General features: G+C 34.1%; 1 protein-coding gene across 1 annotated transcript; it reads right to left on the reverse strand.

Moving 5' to 3' along the window:
• Nucleotides 1–8,808: 8,808 nt before the first annotated feature.
• LOC126973810 (zinc finger protein 239-like) lies at nucleotides 8,809–21,953 on the reverse strand. Its single transcript, XM_050821156.1, has 2 exons — nucleotides 21,902–21,953; nucleotides 8,809–13,892 (listed from the first exon to the last, which is right to left on the reverse strand). The coding sequence occupies exons 1-2, from the start codon at nucleotides 21,951–21,953 to the stop codon at nucleotides 13,231–13,233; spliced, it is 714 nt and encodes a 237-aa protein (XP_050677113.1). The 3' UTR covers nucleotides 8,809–13,230.
• Nucleotides 21,954–23,319: the final 1,366 nt, after the last annotated feature.

Raw genomic sequence — 23,319 nt, forward strand, 5'->3', positions numbered from 1 at the left:
AGTCTGTACGCACATTTAGTGCATCAATTGCTTCTCTCTATTTTGAGCAATGCACGCACACTAACACAAAGTGACATACAAATCTCGAGTGTAAGACGTAGCTTGTCACGCACATTAAAGTAATAAACCTGGCCTATTTTTATCGCATGTCTAGTTACAAGAGGCTAGGCTAGGCTAGACGTATAAACTATCTAAGGCCATAATGCGCCGTGTAAATTAATAAAATTGTTTAAATCATAGCCTGAAGCAAGGGAGGGCTATGCTCGAAGTTTCCCTGCGAGATCGAATCAGAAATGAGGAGATCCGTAGGAGAAGCAGTCACCGACAAAGCCCAAATGATTGCGAAACTGAAATGGCAGTGGGCAGGCCATATAGTTCGATGGACAGATGGCCGTTGGGGCAGTAAAGTCCTCGAATGGCGACCTCGTACCGGAAGACGCTGTGTTGGTAGTCCCACCACAAGATGGACCGACGATCTGGTCATGATCGCCGGAACACGTTAGATGAGGGCAGCGCAGGACCGATTGATCTTCCGGCTGATGATGATGATGATTAAAAAGTAAATTATATTAAGTTCCAAAGAGTAACAAGTTTGAAATTCAGTATATTAAGTAGATAAGTATTAGAAATTGTTACATAAATGATAAGCCACCTTTACCAGAGAGAATATAGTTGATAAGTGAATGCAGTGTTGTTGTTCCATCAAATATTACTTAATAATTGAGATATAGAAGTGTTCAAAAGCACATTGAGGAATTTGCTAGAAACTGTGACAATCATAATGTTAACACGAGGAACAAACATAAACTTGTAATGCCTACTACTCGGTTGAGTCGACTTAGTAAGTCTTTTATTGGGCGATGTATGCTTCTAAAATATGATCCCAGGAAATGTACAAAACAAATGTGTTACGAAATTTAAATGAATTCCTTAAAAAACGTTTGCGTGGGAAAAGTTGAATGAATGAATAAGCCGGTATCGCAAATAATATAAAGATTAGTTCAATATATATAATCTAAGTATTAATCAAATCTAAGTAATAATCTTATCTAAGTGGGAAAGGTAGCATATACGATTTTCTTAATGATACCACAGACTGAAAATGAATCTTCCCTTCCCCCAGGCTCTTAAATTATAAATGTTTATTGTACGATATTGCATTGCAATCCACATTTTTATAAAAAAAAAGCTCGCTGAGTTTCTTGCGCCCGTTATTCTCAGGTCTGAGGCAGTCTATTTTGAATGGGTAGTTCTTGACGTTCAATATGTGATTTTGAATAACAATATGCCCGGCGCCCACCAGACCGCAACACAAGAATGCTTACACATTACTGCTTTACGGTAGAAATAGGCGCCGTTGAACCATAACCTAGCCGGCATCCTGTGCAAAGGAGCCTCCCACTGGTAAAACTGTTACAGTGAATACATCCTCTTTGTAGCTTAAGCGATATTTTCTAACTATCTACTGAATGACGAAATGTTGTTTTTTTTTTTTAAATTATGTTGACGAATAAATTATTTTTTATGTTATATTTATATTGTTTGAAAGTAATATAAATGCATGTTTGAAATCGCTATGTGTTTTTTGTATTTTTTTTGTTATAATTTTTATATAACGATTAGGTTAGTTAGTTAACTCTTTAAGTAGTTTTAGAAGAGAGGTTTTTGAATCGGGTTTGTCTTTTTAACGAGTTAGAAGGTAGTTCTACAATATATTGTCTGGAAACTGGTTATTATATTACGTTTTTAAGAATGTTAACGTTATATAGAAGTTGAAATAGAACCTAGAACTCGGGCCGATCCTGGCTCTAATGCAGGTACAGTGCGCAGAAAAGTTATGCATGTATATTATCTATTACATCATATAGATGTATCGTTTCTAGGTAGTACGAGTAATTCCGATTTATTTTTAAATACAACAAAATTAAATAACAATAGCTTTTTATTACGGCAACTATTAGATACTTGTGTGCGCGGCATCTTGACACTCAATGGCATCTTACAAATTTTGTAACGTACGCTTCGTGCTATTTTACATTGACATAAATAAATTATAAAATGCTTACTGATGATATGTGATCCCAGTGTCTATCTTATTTCTTGTAGTAACAGAACATGTGGCACGTCAACGTCACACATTGCTCGAGTACGCCCACTTGGGGCGTAATACTAGTTGCCGCACTTTGCGACTACTCGTGCGGTATCTAGTTGGAGCGCAGCGGAGACCAATCCTTAATCTAAGAGGTTGAAATTATACTTGGACGTGAAGGAATAATTTTTTGGCTGTCCCATACTATTTTACATGCGGTGTTTTAAGTGGTAAGCTAGGTATACCACACACCCCGTATTATATTCTCGGTTGGAGAAAGCACTGATTTTAATAATTAATATAGAAGGCAAATAATTAACGCGGAAGGCAGGATGGAAATGAATTATTTATTTTTACTACGAGAACTGATTTAATAGGAATATATACAAGATAAGAAAGTTGAATAGAAGTAAGTAAGATATTATACAACACAATGTTATTAGCTAGTCAAGCAAACAAGCGGTACGTGTTAAGTTAAGGCGGGCTAGCTGCTGACTGGTGGCGTGTCCGTGTCGGCGACGGCGGTCGGCCCCCCCGCGCCTTCATATCACCTGATCTACCCGTCCGGCCGGTATTGTTGTTTGGTGCAAGGCGCATGAGCGTAGCGATTAGAGGTTGTGGCCTAAGTTTATCGCCACATACATAACAAAATAGCGCGTTTGCCCGTTCTTGTGTTAATTTTTTACGCAATTTATTATTAAGGCTATGACTAGATGGCTAAAGGCTAGATTAATTCGAGTGGTGAATTCATCCAAAATAATAAAATTTACTCTTACCCCAAACTAGGTATAGTCTGTACTATGGCTGCAAGACAACAATATATTTAATACGATATACTTACTTAAACAAACATTCATATTTATCATATAAATGATTGCACCTACCGGGATTCGAACCCGGGACCTTTAGCTCAGTAGGCAGGGTCACTAACCAGTAACCACTGAACTATAGGGGTAAGCTATAAGGATGATGTAGAGAGTTCAGCTTAATACGTGCTGTAAAAAAGAAGCAAAAAAACGTTCTTATTAATGTCACTTGCTTATTCTACAGGACTGTCGTTGTCGTTGACGAATACTCTCTAGTATTCGTTACATCGAATGTAGTTAAATAGAGTATGTACTGATGCTAAGAGCGTGGATTAACAGGATAATGAGTCAGCATTAAAAGTTCATAACTTTGCAGTAGCAAAAAAATCTGATTAATTATTTGTCCATATATAATCGAATGTGGAAATTATTGTGTATATAAAATGTACCTATATACAGGTGGCTGAGAAGTTAACGTCCAAAGCTAAAATTTGAAAGCCTCATGGTGATGAGTATCCGAAGCAGCCCTACGATTTTGCGTAGTTTAGGAGATAATAATTTTTTCCCATTTCATCCGCTTTTTTCACCTAATTGTGGTTTAGGACTTTTTTCAAATTTTTTTGAACACTTTTAGTTAATTTTATTGTTGATAATTATTAACTATACAGTTGCAATAACCACATAAGAAACTATGAATAGTTTAGAATTTAGCCGGAAGTTCAAGATAACTGCTCCAACTAAATTCATGAAAATGTTCTAGGTATCAAAGAAAAATAAAATGGGGAGCCTGCGGCTTCTAACTATTTTAAAAACTTCCCAGAACATTGGCCAATAAAATGAGCTCAAATAAGACCGGTGTTAATAGGGTTTTATTTACTTTTACAGATTTTCAAAGTAAAATAGGTCATTTTCAACAAAAATAAATACTTGTTTTATTGCGGCTTTTCTTTTTAATTTTTAGTTAAGATGACTTTAAATAAAACGCAGTAATTTTAATTAATTTATTTATTCACAGTAGGTTTTCAAAATTACGCCCTCCTACTGAAATACACAACCTACACCTATTTAGAAAATTTTGTTTTAATCGCCTAAAAGATTCACGGTTATGTCTAACGCCATTTTCTGCTTCACGAATTTTTGTTTTCAGTTCTTCTTCACTCGACGCTTCTCTTGCGTAAGTTATTTCTTAGTAAACCCTACATAGTAAATGCTTGTAGCCACATCACATTACAAATAAATAATAATATTATGGCAGCTTCCTTTTGTCGTGTACATCATGATGGTGGCGGTGTGTGCATATTCGTTAAAAATAATTTAGAATATTTAGATAAAATAACTGACATATAGTGTTGTCTATATGTCTGTTATTTCTAACGAAATGGTATTTGAAGTATGTGCAAAAGAGATACCTAAAAATAATCTACTACTGATTAATCTGTACTGGCCTGATAGTAGTAGAGAAATAGATTTGTTTTACAACTTATTAGAAAATATCCTCATTAACATTAATAAAAAATAAATGAATGAAAACTTTATTATTATGGGAGATATGAATGTTGATTTTCTATCTAGAAAATCAACATTCATATCTCCCATATGGAAAAGGATTTTCACATTACCTTTTATTTTCCACAATAAACAATCTTACACTAAATTAAAACGTAAATTTAATGAATTTAATATTAATAAATTTAAAAACGAACTCGCGAATATCAACTGGGATGATCAACTTAAGCCCAAGAATAACGTTAACGAGAACTATAAGATTTTCCTAAATATAATTGTTACTGCCGTGAATAAATTGCATTGACTATTGCTTTTAAGAAAATTATTTGACATTACAGTTTCTATCACAAGCACTCTTGTCTCCTCCAACAGTGTTGCTGAGTCACTTTTTCTGGAGAATGTAAGAGAATGTCAACGAATTTTCATGAATGTGTAGTGTGTGAACAAATGTTTTATGAATGGTAGATATTAGCAATCATTATAAAGCACAGGAGCTGAACCACACACCCTACCTGTAGCCACATATGAGCCAAGTAGTTGTGATTTTAAATGAAAACCGCAAACAAACAAACATACAACATCCTTACCTTTTACAAATCATAATATGCGCCCCAAAGACCTATTCACTCCCTCTGCATATCCTATTCTTCTACCTAATAAATAAAGTTTCCCTATTCGAATAATGGGTGATGTGAACGCGATATGATACTTTGATGAATAGCTCCCTTGTCCTTATCTGGAGTTTCCTGACAGCACGACACCTTACTGCATCCCATCTTTTACGACTTCTTTTTCTCTCGAAGAATATGAAAAGAAAAGAAATATTGATAAATAAATTCGTTATAAGTTTACTATTCTACTGATGTTATCCGTGGCAAAACATATTTTATTAATCTAATCACATTCCTCAACCATTCATTATTATTTTCTATTAACAGAAATAGTTTTATTCACATGTGTAAATCTATTTGACGTATAGTCTTCACGTTTCGTTCTTGCTTTGGGGAAATAAAATCTATATCTTCTACAATTATTTACAAAGTTTACATTAAGGAATTGGGGGTTATCTAATTTATCAATTTCTTTCCTAGATAAATCTTGCTGTCGACCTAAATTTTCTTTTATTAATTCTCTATTAAAAATACTTTTATGCTCCATTTCATTCTTCTGACAATACTTTTCAAATACACGCCTCATTTGAATCCTATCCGTAACTTTATAACATCTACTTTTATGTTGATTAGCTATATTTACTACAGAAACTTCATTCTTAGATATCTCCCCATTAATTCTTTCATCATCATTTAAAATAACTGGCATTTGCTTTCCTATTCTACATTTAATCAGTTTCATTATGCATTACAGATTTCTTTCTCTTCTCCTTCATTTCACATCTCCTCCACATTCTTTTCTCCTTACTTTTCCTAATTATTTCTTCAATTTTATCTACTGAATAGGAATTTATATAAACTCCTTTAATATTAATTTTATTTCTCGCAATGTCTATCAATACCTCATACTACGACAAAAAGTCATAGCCGAGAATGACATCACTCGTCATTCCTTCTACAATAACAAATTGAGACAAGAAATATTGTGTCCCAATACTAAACTTACATTCAATCACACCTTTCGCTCCCAATATTTTATCACCTACCGATTTTAGCATTCCTGTCGTATTTTTAATATTTTTTAAACCTAATAAATCTGCTGTAGAAGCAGACATGCAAGAGCTGCTGGCACCAGTATCTATAAGTGCTGGAGCTGTAAGACAAGCGCTTACATACTTTACATTAGGACGTCGCATTTTATTTTTAGCTACATCATTATTATTGCAATAAACATTATCAACATTATCGCTATTTTTATCACTACTCCTTATTTCCATTTCTCTACTATGTGTAGTCTGTTCGCTGACTGAAGCAATATTGTTACTATACTACCGTCAAACATCTTGCGTAAACTGTTTACTGAAATAAGGCTTCGTCCTTGCAGATTGAGTTAAACATTTATTAATTTTATTGGGTAGGTGTTCATCGTCATATATTGCCTTCAGTTGGAGATTCGACTTTTTAAGTTGATTTTTAGTGTCGTAAAGCGACGTGACGAGTTGATGCTTATAAAATGGAATGACTGATTTTAAAATTTGCACAAATTATTTTGATTCTTCTGTAGTTTTCGCTTTTGTGGCTAACTGTTGCAGTTCAAATTCAAATATTTTTATTCAAAATAGGATTTAAAATCACTTATTGAACGTCACAAACTACCACCCATTCAAAAGAGACTGCCTCAGACCTGAGAAGAATGGGCGCAAGAAACTCAGTGGGCTTTTTTTTTAAATATAAAATATGGAAATAAATAATAAAATAGTCTATAAAAATATAATAATTTATATTCACCATCCATCTGTTTCGCGTTATAGAATTTCTCTGCGTAATTTATAGTTGAAGGAAATTCATTTAAAAATAAAGATTCAAAATTTTTGGAATCCGTAAAGTGGTCTTCTATTATTCTAAAATAATACGCTGCTGAACTACATAAAAATGACGGGAAAACTACGATCTTTTCCTCTTCTGATAATTTATGTGTTGCGATTCTATTAAAAAAAATCGTAGACGTCTTGAGAAGACCCATCAAATAATACTTCTTCCGCCATTTTCTCTCTAACAAATTCTGTACGAACACAACTTTATTATAATATAATAATTATATAAAATTTTGTATTTCCGCAATTTCATAAATAATTCCCCACATATATGTATAAAATATTTTGTACTCACACTTTCTTCATTTGATTGTTACGTTTCCATTCTTCGGGCTTTCCTTTTTTATAATATATGCATTTTATATATAATACAGGACCGTTACATCCTACCCGGCGCGTCCACCATTGTAACGCGTGAGTCCTCCCTCACACGCGGGATCATTTCTTAATCAAACAACCTAATACGTTCTAATTCATTATATTCATTTCATAACTTAATACATCTTATTATTATATTTTATAATTTTTTATTTTATTAATTATTACATACTTATTATTACTAACTATCTAACTAATTACCAATATAATTTAAAATAAAATTTGATATTTATTCATTTATTTCTATAAATACCGAGTGTTTTTTATTTATTCTAAAGTTTCCGAAGATTACGTTTAAATTCTTGTAGACTATTGGAAAATATGTCTATGTTCATTATTTCTTTATTTATCTCATTGTGTTGCCTAAGCAGTCGTGGTACTGGTGAAAATGAGCTTAAGTTTGTTCGATCGCATGGTATATCAAAAATACACGAATTAACTTGACGAGGCATGTTGTGAGGGACGTATATTTTAACAGCTTCTAATAATTTAGGACAATAAATAATACCTTTTTTTTATTTATATAAGAAAACTAAACCTAAATTATAACGTCTGTCATAAAGGGTGTTCAACTTAAAAAAAATACTTCTGTCACTATAAGAGCTTCTGTGGGATATACCCTGAGCACTGTATGCTAAATATTTAGAAAGTCTCCTTTGTATGGTTTCCAGTCTTTGCGAGAGAATGCTATAGCTTGGGCTCCAGACTATGATATGCAAGCATATTCTAAAATACTTTTAACTAGAGTAATAATAAAGTGATTTTAGTATTGATTAGTCTGAAGTCTTTCGTGTTTCGTTTTACAAAAGCCAGCATTTGTGCACCTTTTAAAACTATAAAATCTGCGTGTGCGCCTTAAAATTTAATTTTGAATCCACGATAATTCCGAGGTCCCTTGTTTCAAACACCTCCTCGAGCTCAGAGTTATTTATGTAATAATTATATACATTAGGAATTGTTTTCCTGGTAAACCTCATCACATGACATTTTTTTGTGTTTAAGACCATATTATTATTATAACACCTTAACTGTATGTTATTAAGGTCAGACTGAATTAAATTACAATCACTATTATTACTAATTACTCTATACATCTTTAGGTCATCGGCAAACAGCTTGTTTTTTAAGATATTATTAAAATAATAATTGCTTTTTACGATATTATTAAAATAATAATTCTGCTACATCCCACGCTTTTTTTATAATGAAATATATAATATTTTTTTACACTATTTTCAATTTAAATTTATTTTTTAGATGAATTTTATATAAAGCGTGTTCTTTAGTTTTTTTTTAAACTATTATTTATTTTGACTCAATCACACAATCATATCTTCGTTTGGTAATGCAGACTATGTTATACTATTAGGAGACTTTAACATTAATTTATTGAAAGGAGAGGATAGTAAATCAAAACTACACTGGCCTGCAAAAGTAAGTATCACACTTTTCAAATTAATTTATTTTCTTAACTAAGTATAGAAGGTAGAGATTTAAGATTAAAAACGTTTTTATGCAAATTTTATAGGCTTTAATTCTTAGAAACTAAAATTATACATTAGTAACATTTTTAACTTAAAAAAGATAAAACAATGAAAATAGACATTTTTAGTTTAGTGTAGAAAATTCAACTAAAATGTATTACATGTTATTTAATTTTTAATAACTGGTATTGCCTCCTCGAGCTCTGATTACAGCTTCGAGCCGGTTTGGCATACTGAACACTAGGTTTCGGAGCCGATGTTGGGGAATATTCTCCCATTCTTCTACCAGGGCCTGCTTTAGTGCCCTGAGGGTAGTAGGTGGTGGTCTGCGATTTCTGACTAGCCTCCCAAGCTCATCCCAGGCGTGTTCAATCGGGTTGAGATCAGGACTTCTTGATGGCCAAGCCATCACGCTGATACCGACCTCCTGAATATACTCTTGTACGATATGAGCCGTGTGTGGTCGGGCATTATCATGCATCAGCATCGATCCATCACCCATATTTGCTAAATACGGCCCTGCATACTCATTGAGAATGTCTTGAGCATATCTTTGCCCAGTGAGGGTGCCATTTTCTATCGCTACTAGCTCTGTGCGACCTTCTGAAGATATGCCAGCCCATACATGTGCACTGCCTCCACCGTATTGGACTCTTTCTGAGATGCAGGCTTGAAGGTATCGCTCACTAGGTCGCCTGTAAACACTTCGCCTTCCATCAAAAGTGTAAACGGAGAATCGAGACTCATCTGCAAACAAAATTCTTGACCATTCTTCTTCATCCCACTGCATGTGTTCACGGGCGTATCGCAGTCTCGCTACTCGATGCTGTCTCTCGAGTTTTGGGCCACTCGCTGGTCTTCGGGGTTTCAAATTTGCTTCAGCAAGTCTTCTTCTCACTGTACTGTCACTAATGTAGTCCCTCCGGGTCTGAAGTAGCTGTTGCTGGACTTCAACTGCATTTTGGTGGCGATTTCTTAACACAGTGGAAATAATATAACGATCTTCTCGGGCACTGGTAAACCTGGGTCTGCCATTACAAGGTCTCCTCAGATGGTGTCCAGTCTCTTCGTACCTTCGCTTTACCTTCTGGACCGTTCGTACCGTCACACCCACCATTCTTGCAGTGCGACGCATACTGATGCCTAGTTCCAGAAAAGCCATTATCCTAGCACATTCTTCAACTGAAAGAGGCATGATAAATAAATGTTATGTGCTTTTTAGCATAAATTTGTAAAACAAGACCCATCGATCTTGAAAAATATTTAAAACAGAAAGAATGTGAATGGTAAAATTGTAATTCGGAAACGTCCACTTTGAAAAAGGAATGATTTTGTTTTTAAAGTTTTTTTTCAGCCAATACTTAAAAGAAGGTTACCGACTATAAAGTTTTTACGTACAAAATTAAATTCTCTTTGGAGTCCTTTTTATTTCGAAAGTATATCTCGTGAACTTAAAACGTTATCCCAATTTTAAAAGTGTGATAATTACTTTTGAAGGCCAGTGTATTTTGCGAGTTTTTACACTATACCAATTTAAAGCAACTAGTTACGGAACCAACGTATTTTACAGACCAAAGCAGTACACTTATAGACGTGATTTGTACAGACTCACACATACAGGAGGTTAAAGTAACTCACATTCCAGAACTTGGGAATCACGCGATAGTTGCAGCCACCATAAATCTAAAAAAAGACAAATCCTTGCCAAACTGGATCAATATAAGACCCTTAAAAAACATTAATATCGTAAGTTTTAATAGGGACCTGAACAATATACCGTGGAATTCGCTTAATAGTTTAAATAATGTAAATGAAATTGTGCATGAATTTAATAGAATAGTTGAAGAACTATTCAACTTACATGCGCCGTTACAAAAAGTTATGTTAAAAGAGCGCCATCCACGGATAACTGATGCTGTGAAACAAATGATAAACCTTAGAAATGAAAGTCTTGAACGGTCAAAAGTAACTGGGCTTGAGACTCATAAAAAAGCAGTATAAAGACATTGAAAGCTTTAGTCACACACGCATTGGAATTGGAAAAAAAAGCTTTTCATGAAACCTATATTAATTCCCCAACTATATTATGGCGAAATCTAAAGAAATCGTCTCTTATTATAGACAAGAAAAAACCTAAAGAACTCCCAGCTATGTTAAATGATCTCAATATAATAAATAAAAATTTTCTTGATATACCAGGCAATGGGATAGTATCATTATCGGATCTTACTTATTTTGAGTTTCACCGGCATGGAGTTTCACAGTTTGTGCTGCAGCCAGTTGATGAATTCATAGTTTCCAAGATTATTCAGAATTTGAAGTCTAATTCTCAAGGTGTGGAAAAAACATATCTTCAGATGCTGTTACTGACATTGCCTCAAACTTTACATATTATCACTTCAATAATCAATAAGTCTATAACAACATCTACATTCCCTGATCCATGGAAAGTAGCTAAAATCATGCCTCTGCATAAAGGTAATAACCCCCTAAGTTTTAAAGATCTGCGACCAGTCAGTCTCCTGCCCTGTATATCGAAAATTCTAGAAAAGGTTGTGGCTTATCACGCAACTAAATACATCCAAGATAATAAATTTTTACCACCTTTCCAGTCAGGATTTAGGAAAGGACATAGCACAACAACTGCAACATCAACTGTAGTAGATGATATCCTGACAGCACAGGATCAGGGTAAGGGTACCTTGCTGGTTCTTCTGGATTTTTCTTGGGCGTTTGACTATATAAACACAGATTTTCTTCTTTCTAAAATGTCATATTACGGGTTCGATATTTCAACTGTTAAATGGTTTTATAGCTACCTAAGCAATAGAGCAAAGTTCGTTGAAGTCAGAAACAACGATGGCACACTCTCAACCTCCGATCTATCACCTGTAACTAGAGGGGTTCCCCAGGGATCGATGCTTGGCTTTTTGCTGTTTGCAATTTATACAGCCGATATTACGAGTTGTATCAAATATTGCTTATATCATCTTCATGCTGATGATACGCAAAAAGTGCTAAATCCCATTAAGTCTCAGTGTATGGTACTTGGCTCTAAATGTGTTGTTAATAAAATAAACATGCTTAATCCCATAATAAAAATTAATAATAGTATTATGGAACAAGTCAAGGAGGCTCGTAATTTGGGAGTTGTTTTTGACACCGCACTGTGCTTCGAAACCCACGTCCTTAATTCTGTCCGCAATAGCCTATATCGCTTAAAGTTGCTTTATAAACTGAGGCCCTATGTTAGTGTAAAGTTAAGAATACGTTTATGCGAATCACTTGTATTATCAAGACTGAATTATGCTGACGCTGTTTATGGACCTCGACTCTTAAGCAGGACTGCAAAGATTATTCAGCGAGTCCAAAATGCCTGCGCCAGGTTTTGCTTCAACATCCCTGTTCGCTCACATGTCACTCCTTACATTAATGAAGCAAACATTTTAAAAATGGAATCACGCAGAAGACTACATCTCGCCACTCTACTCTTTGGGGTGTTTAAGAGCGGTATCCCAAAATACTTGCGTGAGAAACTTATGTGGTTGACTGATAGGTCAGCAGGCATTAAGAGAGATTTTTACCTGACCTTATTGGCTACTCCGAGGCATAGCACAGTCGCATTTAAGGGAAGTTTTAAGTTTCCCGCAACTAAGTGCTGGAATGACTTGCCACCACCAGTAAGATCCACTAAAATCATCGAAATCATCATTTAAAAATAAATTAAAAACTTATCTTTTAACAACACAAAAAAATTTAATTAATCATTCCAGTGCTTAGACCGTACGTCTTTGCTGCCTACAGGCAGCGGTTGTGTTTTTGTAGTACTGCTTTTGATTTGTTGTCTTACTCTTTTTCCTGTTTATTTTTATTTGTATTTCGTTTATTTTATTTAATGTTTTTGTTTCTCATCATATTTTAATTTTAATTAGTTAGTAAATTGATTGATAACTTGACCAAGCTGTATCCGTGATGACACCCAAGTAAGGCTCCCACTGAAAACAAGCGCTGCAGCTTGCTGCAGCACAATGCTGAGTGAGAGATCTGTATTTGATCACATACTACAATTATTATTTATGGTTGATTTTATTTTAGATTTAGTATTGTTTTATTGTATATATTTTTTGTCAATTTTATTTTAGTGTTTTAAGCTGTGTGATCAAATAAAATAATTTTCTTTCTTTCTTTTCACCAGTAAGTAATCAATTGAGTTTCTTTAATTCACCTGATTTAGTGAAGCTCTTACCACATTCATTGCTACAAAGAATATGGCTACAATATGTATTTTAATGATTATGTATACATTTAAAAATGACTACGTTGACATTCATTACACTTTCTTTTTCGCACTTGAAATGCTGCAGCTCTTACCACACATTAATTACAAGAGTATAGCTTTTCACCAGTATGTATTCTATTGTATTTCCTCCATTCACCTCATTTCGTGAAGCTGTTACCACATTAATTTCAACAATGTGCCTTTTAACCAGTGTGTATACTATTGTGTCTCTTCAAATGATGTGATAGATAGAAGCTCTTACCACATACTTTACAAGAATATGGCTTTTCACCAGTATGTATTCTATTGTGTTTCTTTAAGTCACCTGATTGATAGAAGCTCTTATCACATTCATTACAAGAATATGGCTTTTCACCAGTATGTATTCTATTGTGAATCTTCAAATGACCTGATTGATTGAAGCTCTTACCACATTCATTACAAGAATATGGTTTTTCACCAGTGTGTATTCTATTGTGAATCTTCAAATGACTTGATTGATTGAAGCTCTTACCACATACTTTACAAGAATATGGCTTTTCACCAGTATGTATTCTATTGTGTTTCTTTAAGATACCTGATTGATAGAAGCTCTTACCACATACTTTACAAGAATATGGCTTTTCACTAGTGTGTATTCTATTGTGAATCTTCAAATTACCTGATTGATTGAACCTCTTACCACATACTTTACAAGAATATGGCTTTTCACCAGTATGTATTCTATTGTGTTTCTTTAAGACACCTGATTGATAGAAGTTCTTACCACATACTTTACAAGAATATGGCTTTTCACCAGTGTGTATTCTATTGTGCTTCTTCAAATCATCAGATTGATTGTAGTCTTGCAGTATGTTTTTATTAACTGTAAGATAAAAATTATTATTGTTAAATTTAAAAACATGTTACAATAACTATTTTTTGGAAAATTTTACAGCTTTGCTTATTTTGATTTAGTGTATTTTGTCTAATGGCAACTTAATTGAGTGTTCTTAGATTAGAATTCCAGATATTGCTTGTTCGATTTTGCAAGAAATTATTTTGTACACTGAAAGATTATTAGTATTTTCTAATTTATGAATGTTCTTCAATTGTATTTTAAAAAATATGGTAACCTTAAAATTCTATATCCAAGTTCCTGAATAACATACAGTAAAGGTTTCATATCTGTTTATGCTGATTTAAATGGTTAGAAATTCGAATCAATAATTTTTATGTCCTAAGGTTTTTTTTTACTAAAAACTAAGTGCTAGAGCGTAATCTTACCATTATAATTCTCCAACCTCACTAAGTTAACTCTGAGCTGTTTACTACAGAGCTGGTTGACTGATACATCACAGTCTGATTGTTCTTCGGGTGTCATACCCAACTGCCAGTCCGGAAACCAACCTGTAAATATTAAATATCAATGAATAACTGAAGACTCTCTGGTAGTTCCACTAGTGTGTTATGCATTTTTTATGAAAGAGGAGGACAAGCGATCGTACGGGTCACCTGATATTAAATTATCACCCCCGCCCAAATTCTTCTACCACACCAGATAAATCACAAGAGCATTGTCGGCCTTTTTATAGCCTATAGTCTTGGAGATCATTCCGTAGATTTGATGTACGCGAAGGAAAACTTTTTAAAAATTCCCACTGTAGAGGAACATTAAACATAGAGACGGCGGGGATGATCTCTTAATCTGTGTTACATCTTTCGTGTTGCTAGATACTGACGAGAACGAGGTGGAAAGGATAATCATGCGTTTGAAAACGATTGGGCGGTTGGATAGGATAATATATCAAACACAATTACTAAACAATTCATGATAAGACCACCACTAACCCACATTTTCAACACATATCTACGCAAAGCAGATTTCCTTAAGTAAAAGGTTTCATGTCTGTTTGGTTTCCTTTGTAATTCAGTTCTTTTGTTTGTTTGATAATTTCAAAATGTCACTTAGTTACATAAAAATTTAGAATTATTTTTTTATGATAAAAGCTTTACCAGTGTGTTCATTTAATGTGGAACTAAACAATTCAGACGCATAATAAGACCACCACTAACCCACATTTTCAAACACATATCTACGCAACGCAGTGTGTATTAAGTGTCTGAGAAAGCTGTTGTCGTGCCTGTTTATAAAACAGCCAACAAACATTGCTGCCAACATTTTCATAAATACAGGAATCAAACATAATTGTGAAAGGAAATCAGTTGAAACTATTTACAAATCTCTAACGAATATACCCAAGTGTGAGGATAGATAGATGTTAACAGTGAGGATCAGAAGAGTACTTCATTCGGAGTTGCCCAAGGAAGTATTTTGGGCCCTTCCCTGTTTTTGATTTACATTAATGATCTCTGTAATCTCTAGCTAGATCAAGGAATAACCATGTCATACGCTGATTTTCTTTTTTCGGCCGTTACTGAAAATCCGGCTTTGGCTTAATTTACTTACACTCAATGCAGATAAGACAAATTTTATGAAATTTTCGATGCGCAATCAACGCAAGTTAACCCGAAAATGTATGTCCGTTATTGTAGATCTCTCACCGATAGACATACATGTGCTCCGCTATTAATATTTTAAGAAAAATTAAATATCACTAATTGGTATCGTATACGATGAACCTTTTATGTTAAATTTAACATCAAAGCTTTGCGCAATAGAATATATGGGTTGATTAGAGTCGTTTAAAAGTTTCACTATACAGCACAGGCACTTGAGACAAAAATAAATAGCCTTGTGTACTTCGAGAGAGCTATTTTCAATGTGTCTTCTCACCGCCCTTTCCTCTTTCGTACTAACATTATCTATAAATAATGCGAAGTATTAACAGTTTGACAGTTTTTTTTTTGTGACAATAGTTATAAAACAGCACGCCGTCCTTCCCTACAGCAATGAATTTATTGAGAGGGAAAGATATTGTTTGGCCACAAAAAGAAGGACAAACTTTATTGTTATATTTAAATTGTATGTATTCGTAGGTACGTTTCATTACATCGTAAACTAAATGCAACAGCAAACTTCTCTTCTTCTTCTCTTCATGAAGCACTTCAAAATATGTCCTATGAAGATGCAGAAAAATTAATAATAGATAAAATAAATATTATCTCCATTTTATTTATATTAGTTTATAATCATTGAAGACTTGAATCTACATACATAAACTGTAGATATAATTATAACTTTTTAATTTATTTAGTTAATTTTTATAGTGATTATTTAGTTTGTATGTCAGCTCTCTATGCCTGAATCAAAGTGCTATCTAGTTAAGGCAAAGTGTTGAATAGCTTCTAAAGCAAGATTCTTATTTTTATTTATTCATTTTATTTTTTGAATAAAGAAATTGAAATCGGACAAGTTTTTAACCCATTTCGCAACTCTCTCATGGGAGGACTTGATCCAGGACTTTTAGGCGTTCCATATAATTGATATGCAAAAAAAAGTGTAGGGGATACCACAAAACCTTGGATAACTCAGGCGTTCAAAAGCTTAGGGCTCAAGCAATATCTGGCGATAACGACCTGCGCCCAATAAAGAAGCTGGCGATCCACTTCCGTACACTATCGGGAAACTCAAATTATGTAAGTTTCAACCTTTTGTAAAAAGGATGGACAAAGGGTGACTTACACGATTGCGGGAATACGCCTTATTAATATGAGTGAGGGAATAAACGCGTTAGAACCGCTCACGCGTTAGCGTCAACTCAGGGGCACACGATCTCAGCACAATGAGAGAAATGCCACCCGGCCCGCTCGACTTCTTTACGTCCTAGGAAAACAGATCTCGTCGAACAATATTCTGTGTGAACTGTACTTCCGGCATAGAAGTCTTATTCGTAAGGTCAGCATTGAGACTTAATGTGATGTTGGCGGTGTCTTTCTATCGGCGTTAAGAGTCTAGTCGGGAGAAAATAATGTGCTCAGAAGATGGGCTTTTTCTTTTGCAGAATGGTCCAGGGCTTCGTTCCCCATTCCACCGGCGGTAGGGCCGTCTGGTTGCAGTGACCAAGAGCAGCTTTCGACAAGGCCCGTAGAGTAACTGAAAGCTGTTCGCCGATTTTGACGACATAATATATAGATTTCACACGGGCGATTTGCGGCTTCATGACAAATACACATGTCAAAAAATTATGCTAAATTTTGGACCCAGGGCGTGTTAAATATAATGTGTCGCTTTGTCGAGATATTTAAGTTTTCCATACAAGCCAATCAAACTTTTTCTCAGATAATGCACTCAGATTTTCAAAATTAGTATAAAATCTACACTGATGCTTCAAAAAGAGACATGAGTCCGGTTGGTGGTGCATTGTGGATTTTCTCAACAAGAATAATTATACTGAATTATAGCTGCCCATCTGTCACTTCTGTTTTTACTGGGGAATCATTTGCCATACTCGAAGTATTTTTATTTGTTAAATATTATGGCATGAACTATTATTTCAGATTTTAAAAGTTGCCTTCAATCAATACTATCAAATTAGGTCATCCATTTAGGTCAAAGTCAGTTTCCAATTATACTCAAAATAAGAGAATCATTGAAAGAGTGCTACGACCTTAATATTAACATAGTTTAAGCATGGATTCAAGGCCATTCAGGCATCCTTGGTCATAACCAATTCATAAATTGGTCAGCTACTCAGACAGGTTCCCTCCAATATTCTGAAATTACCTATTAAACTACCTACCTGCAAGACTATTACTATTTTCCCTATAAAATCACTCCTCCATCTGACAAATACAAGCAGGAGTCCCCCAGGGTTCAGTGATTGGTCTCGTCCTGTATATAATCTATACTGATGACCTACCCATCTCAGAAGAAGTGGTCACTGCAACCTATGCAATTGAGACTGCAGTTTTCTTCCTGACAAAAACATCAAAACATAGCATCCAATAGATTGCAAGAAAGCCTGGATAAAATTGAAGTATGGCTGAAGAAGTGGAGAATAAGAGAGAGTCCAGCAAAGTCAGTTCATATAACTGTCCCACTGAAAAGATGGTCAGTCATGGTGGTGGTGTCGGAAGTGGGCAGTCTACCCACCTGTGACACTTGACGGAATTGTATTGCCACAACTCACGACAATCAAATACTTAGGTATGTATTCGGATAGGAGACTCACTTAGTGAGATCTCAGAGGCACTACAATTGCGGTCGTCACCTTGAGACATAAGATGTAAAGTCTCATTTGCCCAGTAATTTCACTAACTATGGCGCCCTTCAGACCCAAACACACAACACAGTAATGTTTACACATTACTGCTTCACGTACCGTTGTGGTACATATAATCTAGCCGGCTTCCTGTGCAAAGGAACCTCCCACTGGTAAATTTTAATATTAGAATAACACAAAAATATTTCTATCCTGGCCTTGGGTAAGAATTTGGTAATGGTTTCTAAATAAGTGTAAAAAAGTATTGATAAAAAGTCTGTGAACACCCCAGGAATGTTCTGAACTTCTGGAAGGAGCTGGGCTGGTTGGAGTAACCGGCCATTACTGCACGCAAAATGGACCCATGCTAGTGGTTTAATTGCGGAAACAGGAGCCCTATACCTACCTAAGTATTGATAAACAATAATTATTGTGAGGTATTCCCTATTTAAGACTTATTTTTTTCGTTATTTGAATGTTCACCACTTCAGTCAACAGTCATCAATGACCAGTGTATCGCGAGTCTTTTGGGCGAATAGATTGTGTTTGCTTTTCGAAGAAATCAAGCTGAAATGGACACTTCTACTACTAATTTATGTACATGTGTAAATTGTGTTTTTGAGATTGTTAATTGTTATTGCTTTTTACGGTGAATTTGACATTTATTTTTCTTTGATGTTTGCGTATACATGCGAGTTTTTTTTTAAAGATTAAACAAGATGCACAATATTGAATTTAAAGTTCAGTTCAGTTATACCAAAATAAAAAGTGTTCGTAAGAATAAACATAGTGAATTGTTATTAAGTCGCAAATCAAAGGTGAAGCCGATGATCCAGAGGTACTCAATGTACATTGTCTGTACAGTTCTGTTCACTGTTAATACATTTATTTATTATTTGTTTTGTTTGAAAGTTTTACTCTTTCAATTTAAAGTTTTGATTAAATAATTAATTTTGTAATACTTCTGTGGACTAGTATTACTCATATTTTCATTTATTTCATAGGTATGCAGTCCATACTGTATAAGCCAAAAAGGAACAGGCAAATAAGAAGCTTAGAGACATGTATTGGCTCCTAGGTAGAAAATTAATGCTTAGTCTGGAAAATAAGCTCCTTATATACAAATGTATCACAAAACCTGTATAAACCTCAAATATTGAAATTCTCCAGCACTACCAGAATAAGGAACACGGAAGAGCATGATTACCTGGAAATCTGAACAAACAAAGAAGAAATAGAAAGGTCTTCTGGGGCCTAAACAAACACTTGATTAAACAAATTTTGCACATTACAGCTGAAAAGAAAACAACTAGTCTCAATCTAAACAATTGAAATGCAAAATAATTACGAGTTGACAATCATTAGATATGTCAACTGTTAATTATTAGGCACAAATTTTATTGATCAACAAATTAAAGCTATTGAGGCAAAATATTAAGACTGAAATATTATAAAGCTTCCATACATGCACACTTATAAATTATTAGAGAATATCGACGGTGGAAAAGCAAAATTTACTAAGCGACATGGAGGTAACTTTACAGGAGAGCCAAAAGATGTTCGTGATTTCAGAAAATAATTAATAAAAAAATATCGGTTTATTGGATTAACTTGATTTCAACGAAATATAATTGCTAATAATACCTTTTATTATCTTCATTGAACAGATGTACGTAATGTTGTGTTTTAAACGAGTTAGTGTCGCTTAGTAAATTTTGAACAAAAATGAGAAACCGGAAAAAATTACCAACCGACAACAAACGTTTGTGGGTGTTGACTGAAATATTGCAACATATGAAATAAATAAAATTATGAGTAATACTAGTCCACAGAATTATTACAAAATTAATTATTTAATCAAAACTTTAAATTGAAAGAGTACAACTTTCAAACAAAACAAATATTAAATAAATGTATTAACAGTGAACAGAACTGTACAGACAATGTACATTGAGTACCTCTGGATCATCGGCTTCACCTTTGATTTGTTTGATTATTTGCGACGAAATAAAAATTCACTATGTTCATTCATACGAACACTTTTTATTTTGGTATAACTGAACTGAACTTTAAATTCAATATTGTGCATCTTGTTTAATCTTTAAAAAAAACTCGCATGTATACGCAAACATCAAAGAAAAATAAATGTCAAATTCACCGTAAAAAGCAATACCAATTAACAAGTTTGGTGTATATAACTCAATATCGCAGAAAGTGTAGCTTAGTAAATTTTGCCTTTCCACCGTCGATATGATCCATGCTATATCACAAAATTCTGTCCATTAAACCCTGTGATATTGTTAATACAAACTAGCTTAGATGTCTCACAAATATAATCATACAGTCATTACCTGGTAACTCATGCTCTACCACATCTATCTCGTCTTTACATTCTTGTTTAACAAACACATTGTTTTCCATGTCAGATGCAGACATTATTTTCATATGAGAGTCCACATCAGTAAGAACTTTAGGCAGATCCAAGAATTCTGAAATTTTTTATTAATACATATTATTTTTATTTATTAATAAAAAATTACAAGGTGGCACTACAAAGGCGAAATTAAATAAACACACGGGTACAAGAATTACTTAACCATAATCATAAAAAGAAGTATTCAAAGATAAATAATAATAAAATACATAATTCCACTAAATAAATCATTTTTCCATACTATGATTGGTACAACCTGTAATAAACCTAGGAGTCGCTCTAGCGTAAGCTCTGTCACCTACTTCATGCCATCTTATACCACCATGTAAGGGTGATAAAAATTTTGTTTCCTAAATATATAATTTGTTTGTTTGATAATTTCAAAATGTCACTTATTTACATTAAATTTTAGAATTATTTTTGTATAATAAAAGTTAGATAGCTTTACACATGTGTTCATTTAATTTCGCGATTATAGCACCTATCTGTTTAAGAATCTGTGTTGCAATAAATAGAACTTGAGACCCTCACCACTGTGCACCCCTTTTGATCCTCACAAACATGCATATTATATTCACATTCACATTCAATAACACATTTCAATATAGTTTAGCATGTTATTATGTATATTTCATCTAACACTTTACAAGATCGGAAATGCTCTTTTAAATCCTCTGGTATTACCATTGAGTATGGGCAATAGTGATCACATAATATCATGAGACCTGTACAACTGCTAGTTGGTACTTCTCTTCCGAGAAAAAAATAATATAACCAGTTATTGTGAGAAACATCTTGATTTATAACTCATATTGTGTGAGCCATCAAACAGTGTGATTTATTACCAGCCGTTTCTTGTTTTCTTTCTTCTATCTCCTGCTTGACAATTTGTTCATTTTCATATTCATTAGTGTTCTCATCCACACCAATACTTTCCACTAAAATATTGAAGAAATACTTAATTTCAATTTCAAAAATAAATGTTAATGTCATCCTAAAATATTAATATCTTTATGGTTTTAATGTAAGATAGCAATATCTCTATTTAAGACTTAGAGATGGATAGATACTAATAAAAATCACAAGGAAAATGGAGGGATGATCTATCACTATACATGGTGTTTTGTATGAAAGGCCTAATTATAATTTTTACTATAACTGTGTTGCCATAAGGATGTTAAAAATGTTTCGTGATTTTATCTCTTTATGCAAGCCATAATACAATTTAAGAATTTGTCTGGATTTTGTTAATGATGACTGAAACAAGAGAAAATATTAAAAAGATCTTGAAATTACCTTGTATATCCTGTTCAATGTCTTCCTGTTTGATATATTTGTGAGTATCCATTTTGATGGTGTAAGTCACACACATATAGTCTTGGTAAATTAATATATCTGCTGTTATATCTGATGACAATCGTGAAATTAAAACTATTTTAGGTTAAAACTTAGTATCCCGTAGCACGAATTATGAGGTAAAAATAATGTAGTTGATAGAGCTTTAGTAAGTACACGATTATAATGATACCACTCATATTACAAGGTAATGCACCGTTTTCAAGAAAATAACGAAAAAATTTTTAACCTAAAACAGGTACATCACGTAAATAAACACTACTGCTCTACTTACTTCCCTATATAATATTATTATTATGCGTTCCGTGATCCGTCTGACGTCTGAACTCTGAAGTCCTTTATGAGAGTACATCGCTCCTTTCGACGTTCCGTCACTAGATGTCGCTACTAGTTTCCGCGCCGAGCAGTGCTGAGAGTCACTCTATCCATTGCTTCCGGTTTCAAATGGTACCAACCGATGCCAATGTTAAGCAAGCCACCATGTCAGTTCGACATTGTTGCGCCGTTCTTCGATCCGAACGGACCGATCCTAGATTCACTGAATAATTTTTAAAATTTTCGAGAAGTAAAGTAGAAAATTCATTTAAAGAACAATTTTTAAATAAATTATTTCTTTATATATTTTTAGTGAGTTTCTGTGCCGTGCTTGAAAATATAGGTGAAGATTCCTCTAGAGCCTTGGAGGATAATAATTGTGAGGATTTTTCTGATCCTACTGCTGATAAGGTTCTCGTTGAAAATACCGTACCTATCGGTTCAAGGAGAAAGCGGGAAAGCGAACAGCAATCATCGGAGGGTAGTTCATCATCGCGAGACTCATCAGATAACGAGGGTAGTAATGCCTCTAAGCGACGTAAAACCTGTGACGATTTTGGACTAAATCAAAGGTTTGAAATGTTATCCTATCAGCTGGTGAGTTATTTAAACAATATTATGCATGAAAAGTTTAAATTGCCGAGCCCTTCATGTAATCAAACCACTGTTACATCAAACGCTGTTAATCAGGAACAGTTTTTAAGTCCTTCAATCGGCAGTAAACATAAATTTGACATATCTGATATTAGTGTATCTGTAAAAGAGCCTGCCTTGCCAAAGGCAAGTTCAGATAGGGTCACTAAACTCAGTGCCTTACAGCGTTTCGCTACCTGCGAATGGAATTCAGTTCGTTATACCGACGTGCAAAAGAAATACGTTGCATGTCCTGGTTTTATGGAACTGAGAGTAAATGAAGAGTTGAGGCGGTTTGAAGAGCAGGGTAGCGCCTCGAGAAATGTGCACAATGAACGCAGTTTTGCGGCTATTTCAAATGCTATTATGGCTCAAAATGAGTCCTTGAACTTCCACTTCAAACTCTTGTA

The sequence above is a fragment of the Leptidea sinapis genome, chromosome 2 (assembly GCF_905404315.1).
Source record: "Leptidea sinapis chromosome 2, ilLepSina1.1, whole genome shotgun sequence".
Lineage (NCBI taxonomy): Eukaryota > Metazoa > Arthropoda > Insecta > Lepidoptera > Pieridae > Leptidea > Leptidea sinapis.

What these genes read in the sequence shown, in the direction of transcription:
- LOC126973810 (XM_050821156.1), bottom strand. Translation starts at nt 21,953, where the DNA reads ATGGATACTCACAAATATATCAAACAGGAAGACATTGAACAGGATATA. An exon ending in CATTGAACAGGATATACAAG is followed by an intron (nt 13,893 to 21,901) that starts GTAATTTCAAGA and finishes TTTATCTTACAG; the next exon opens with TTAATAAAAACATACTGCAA.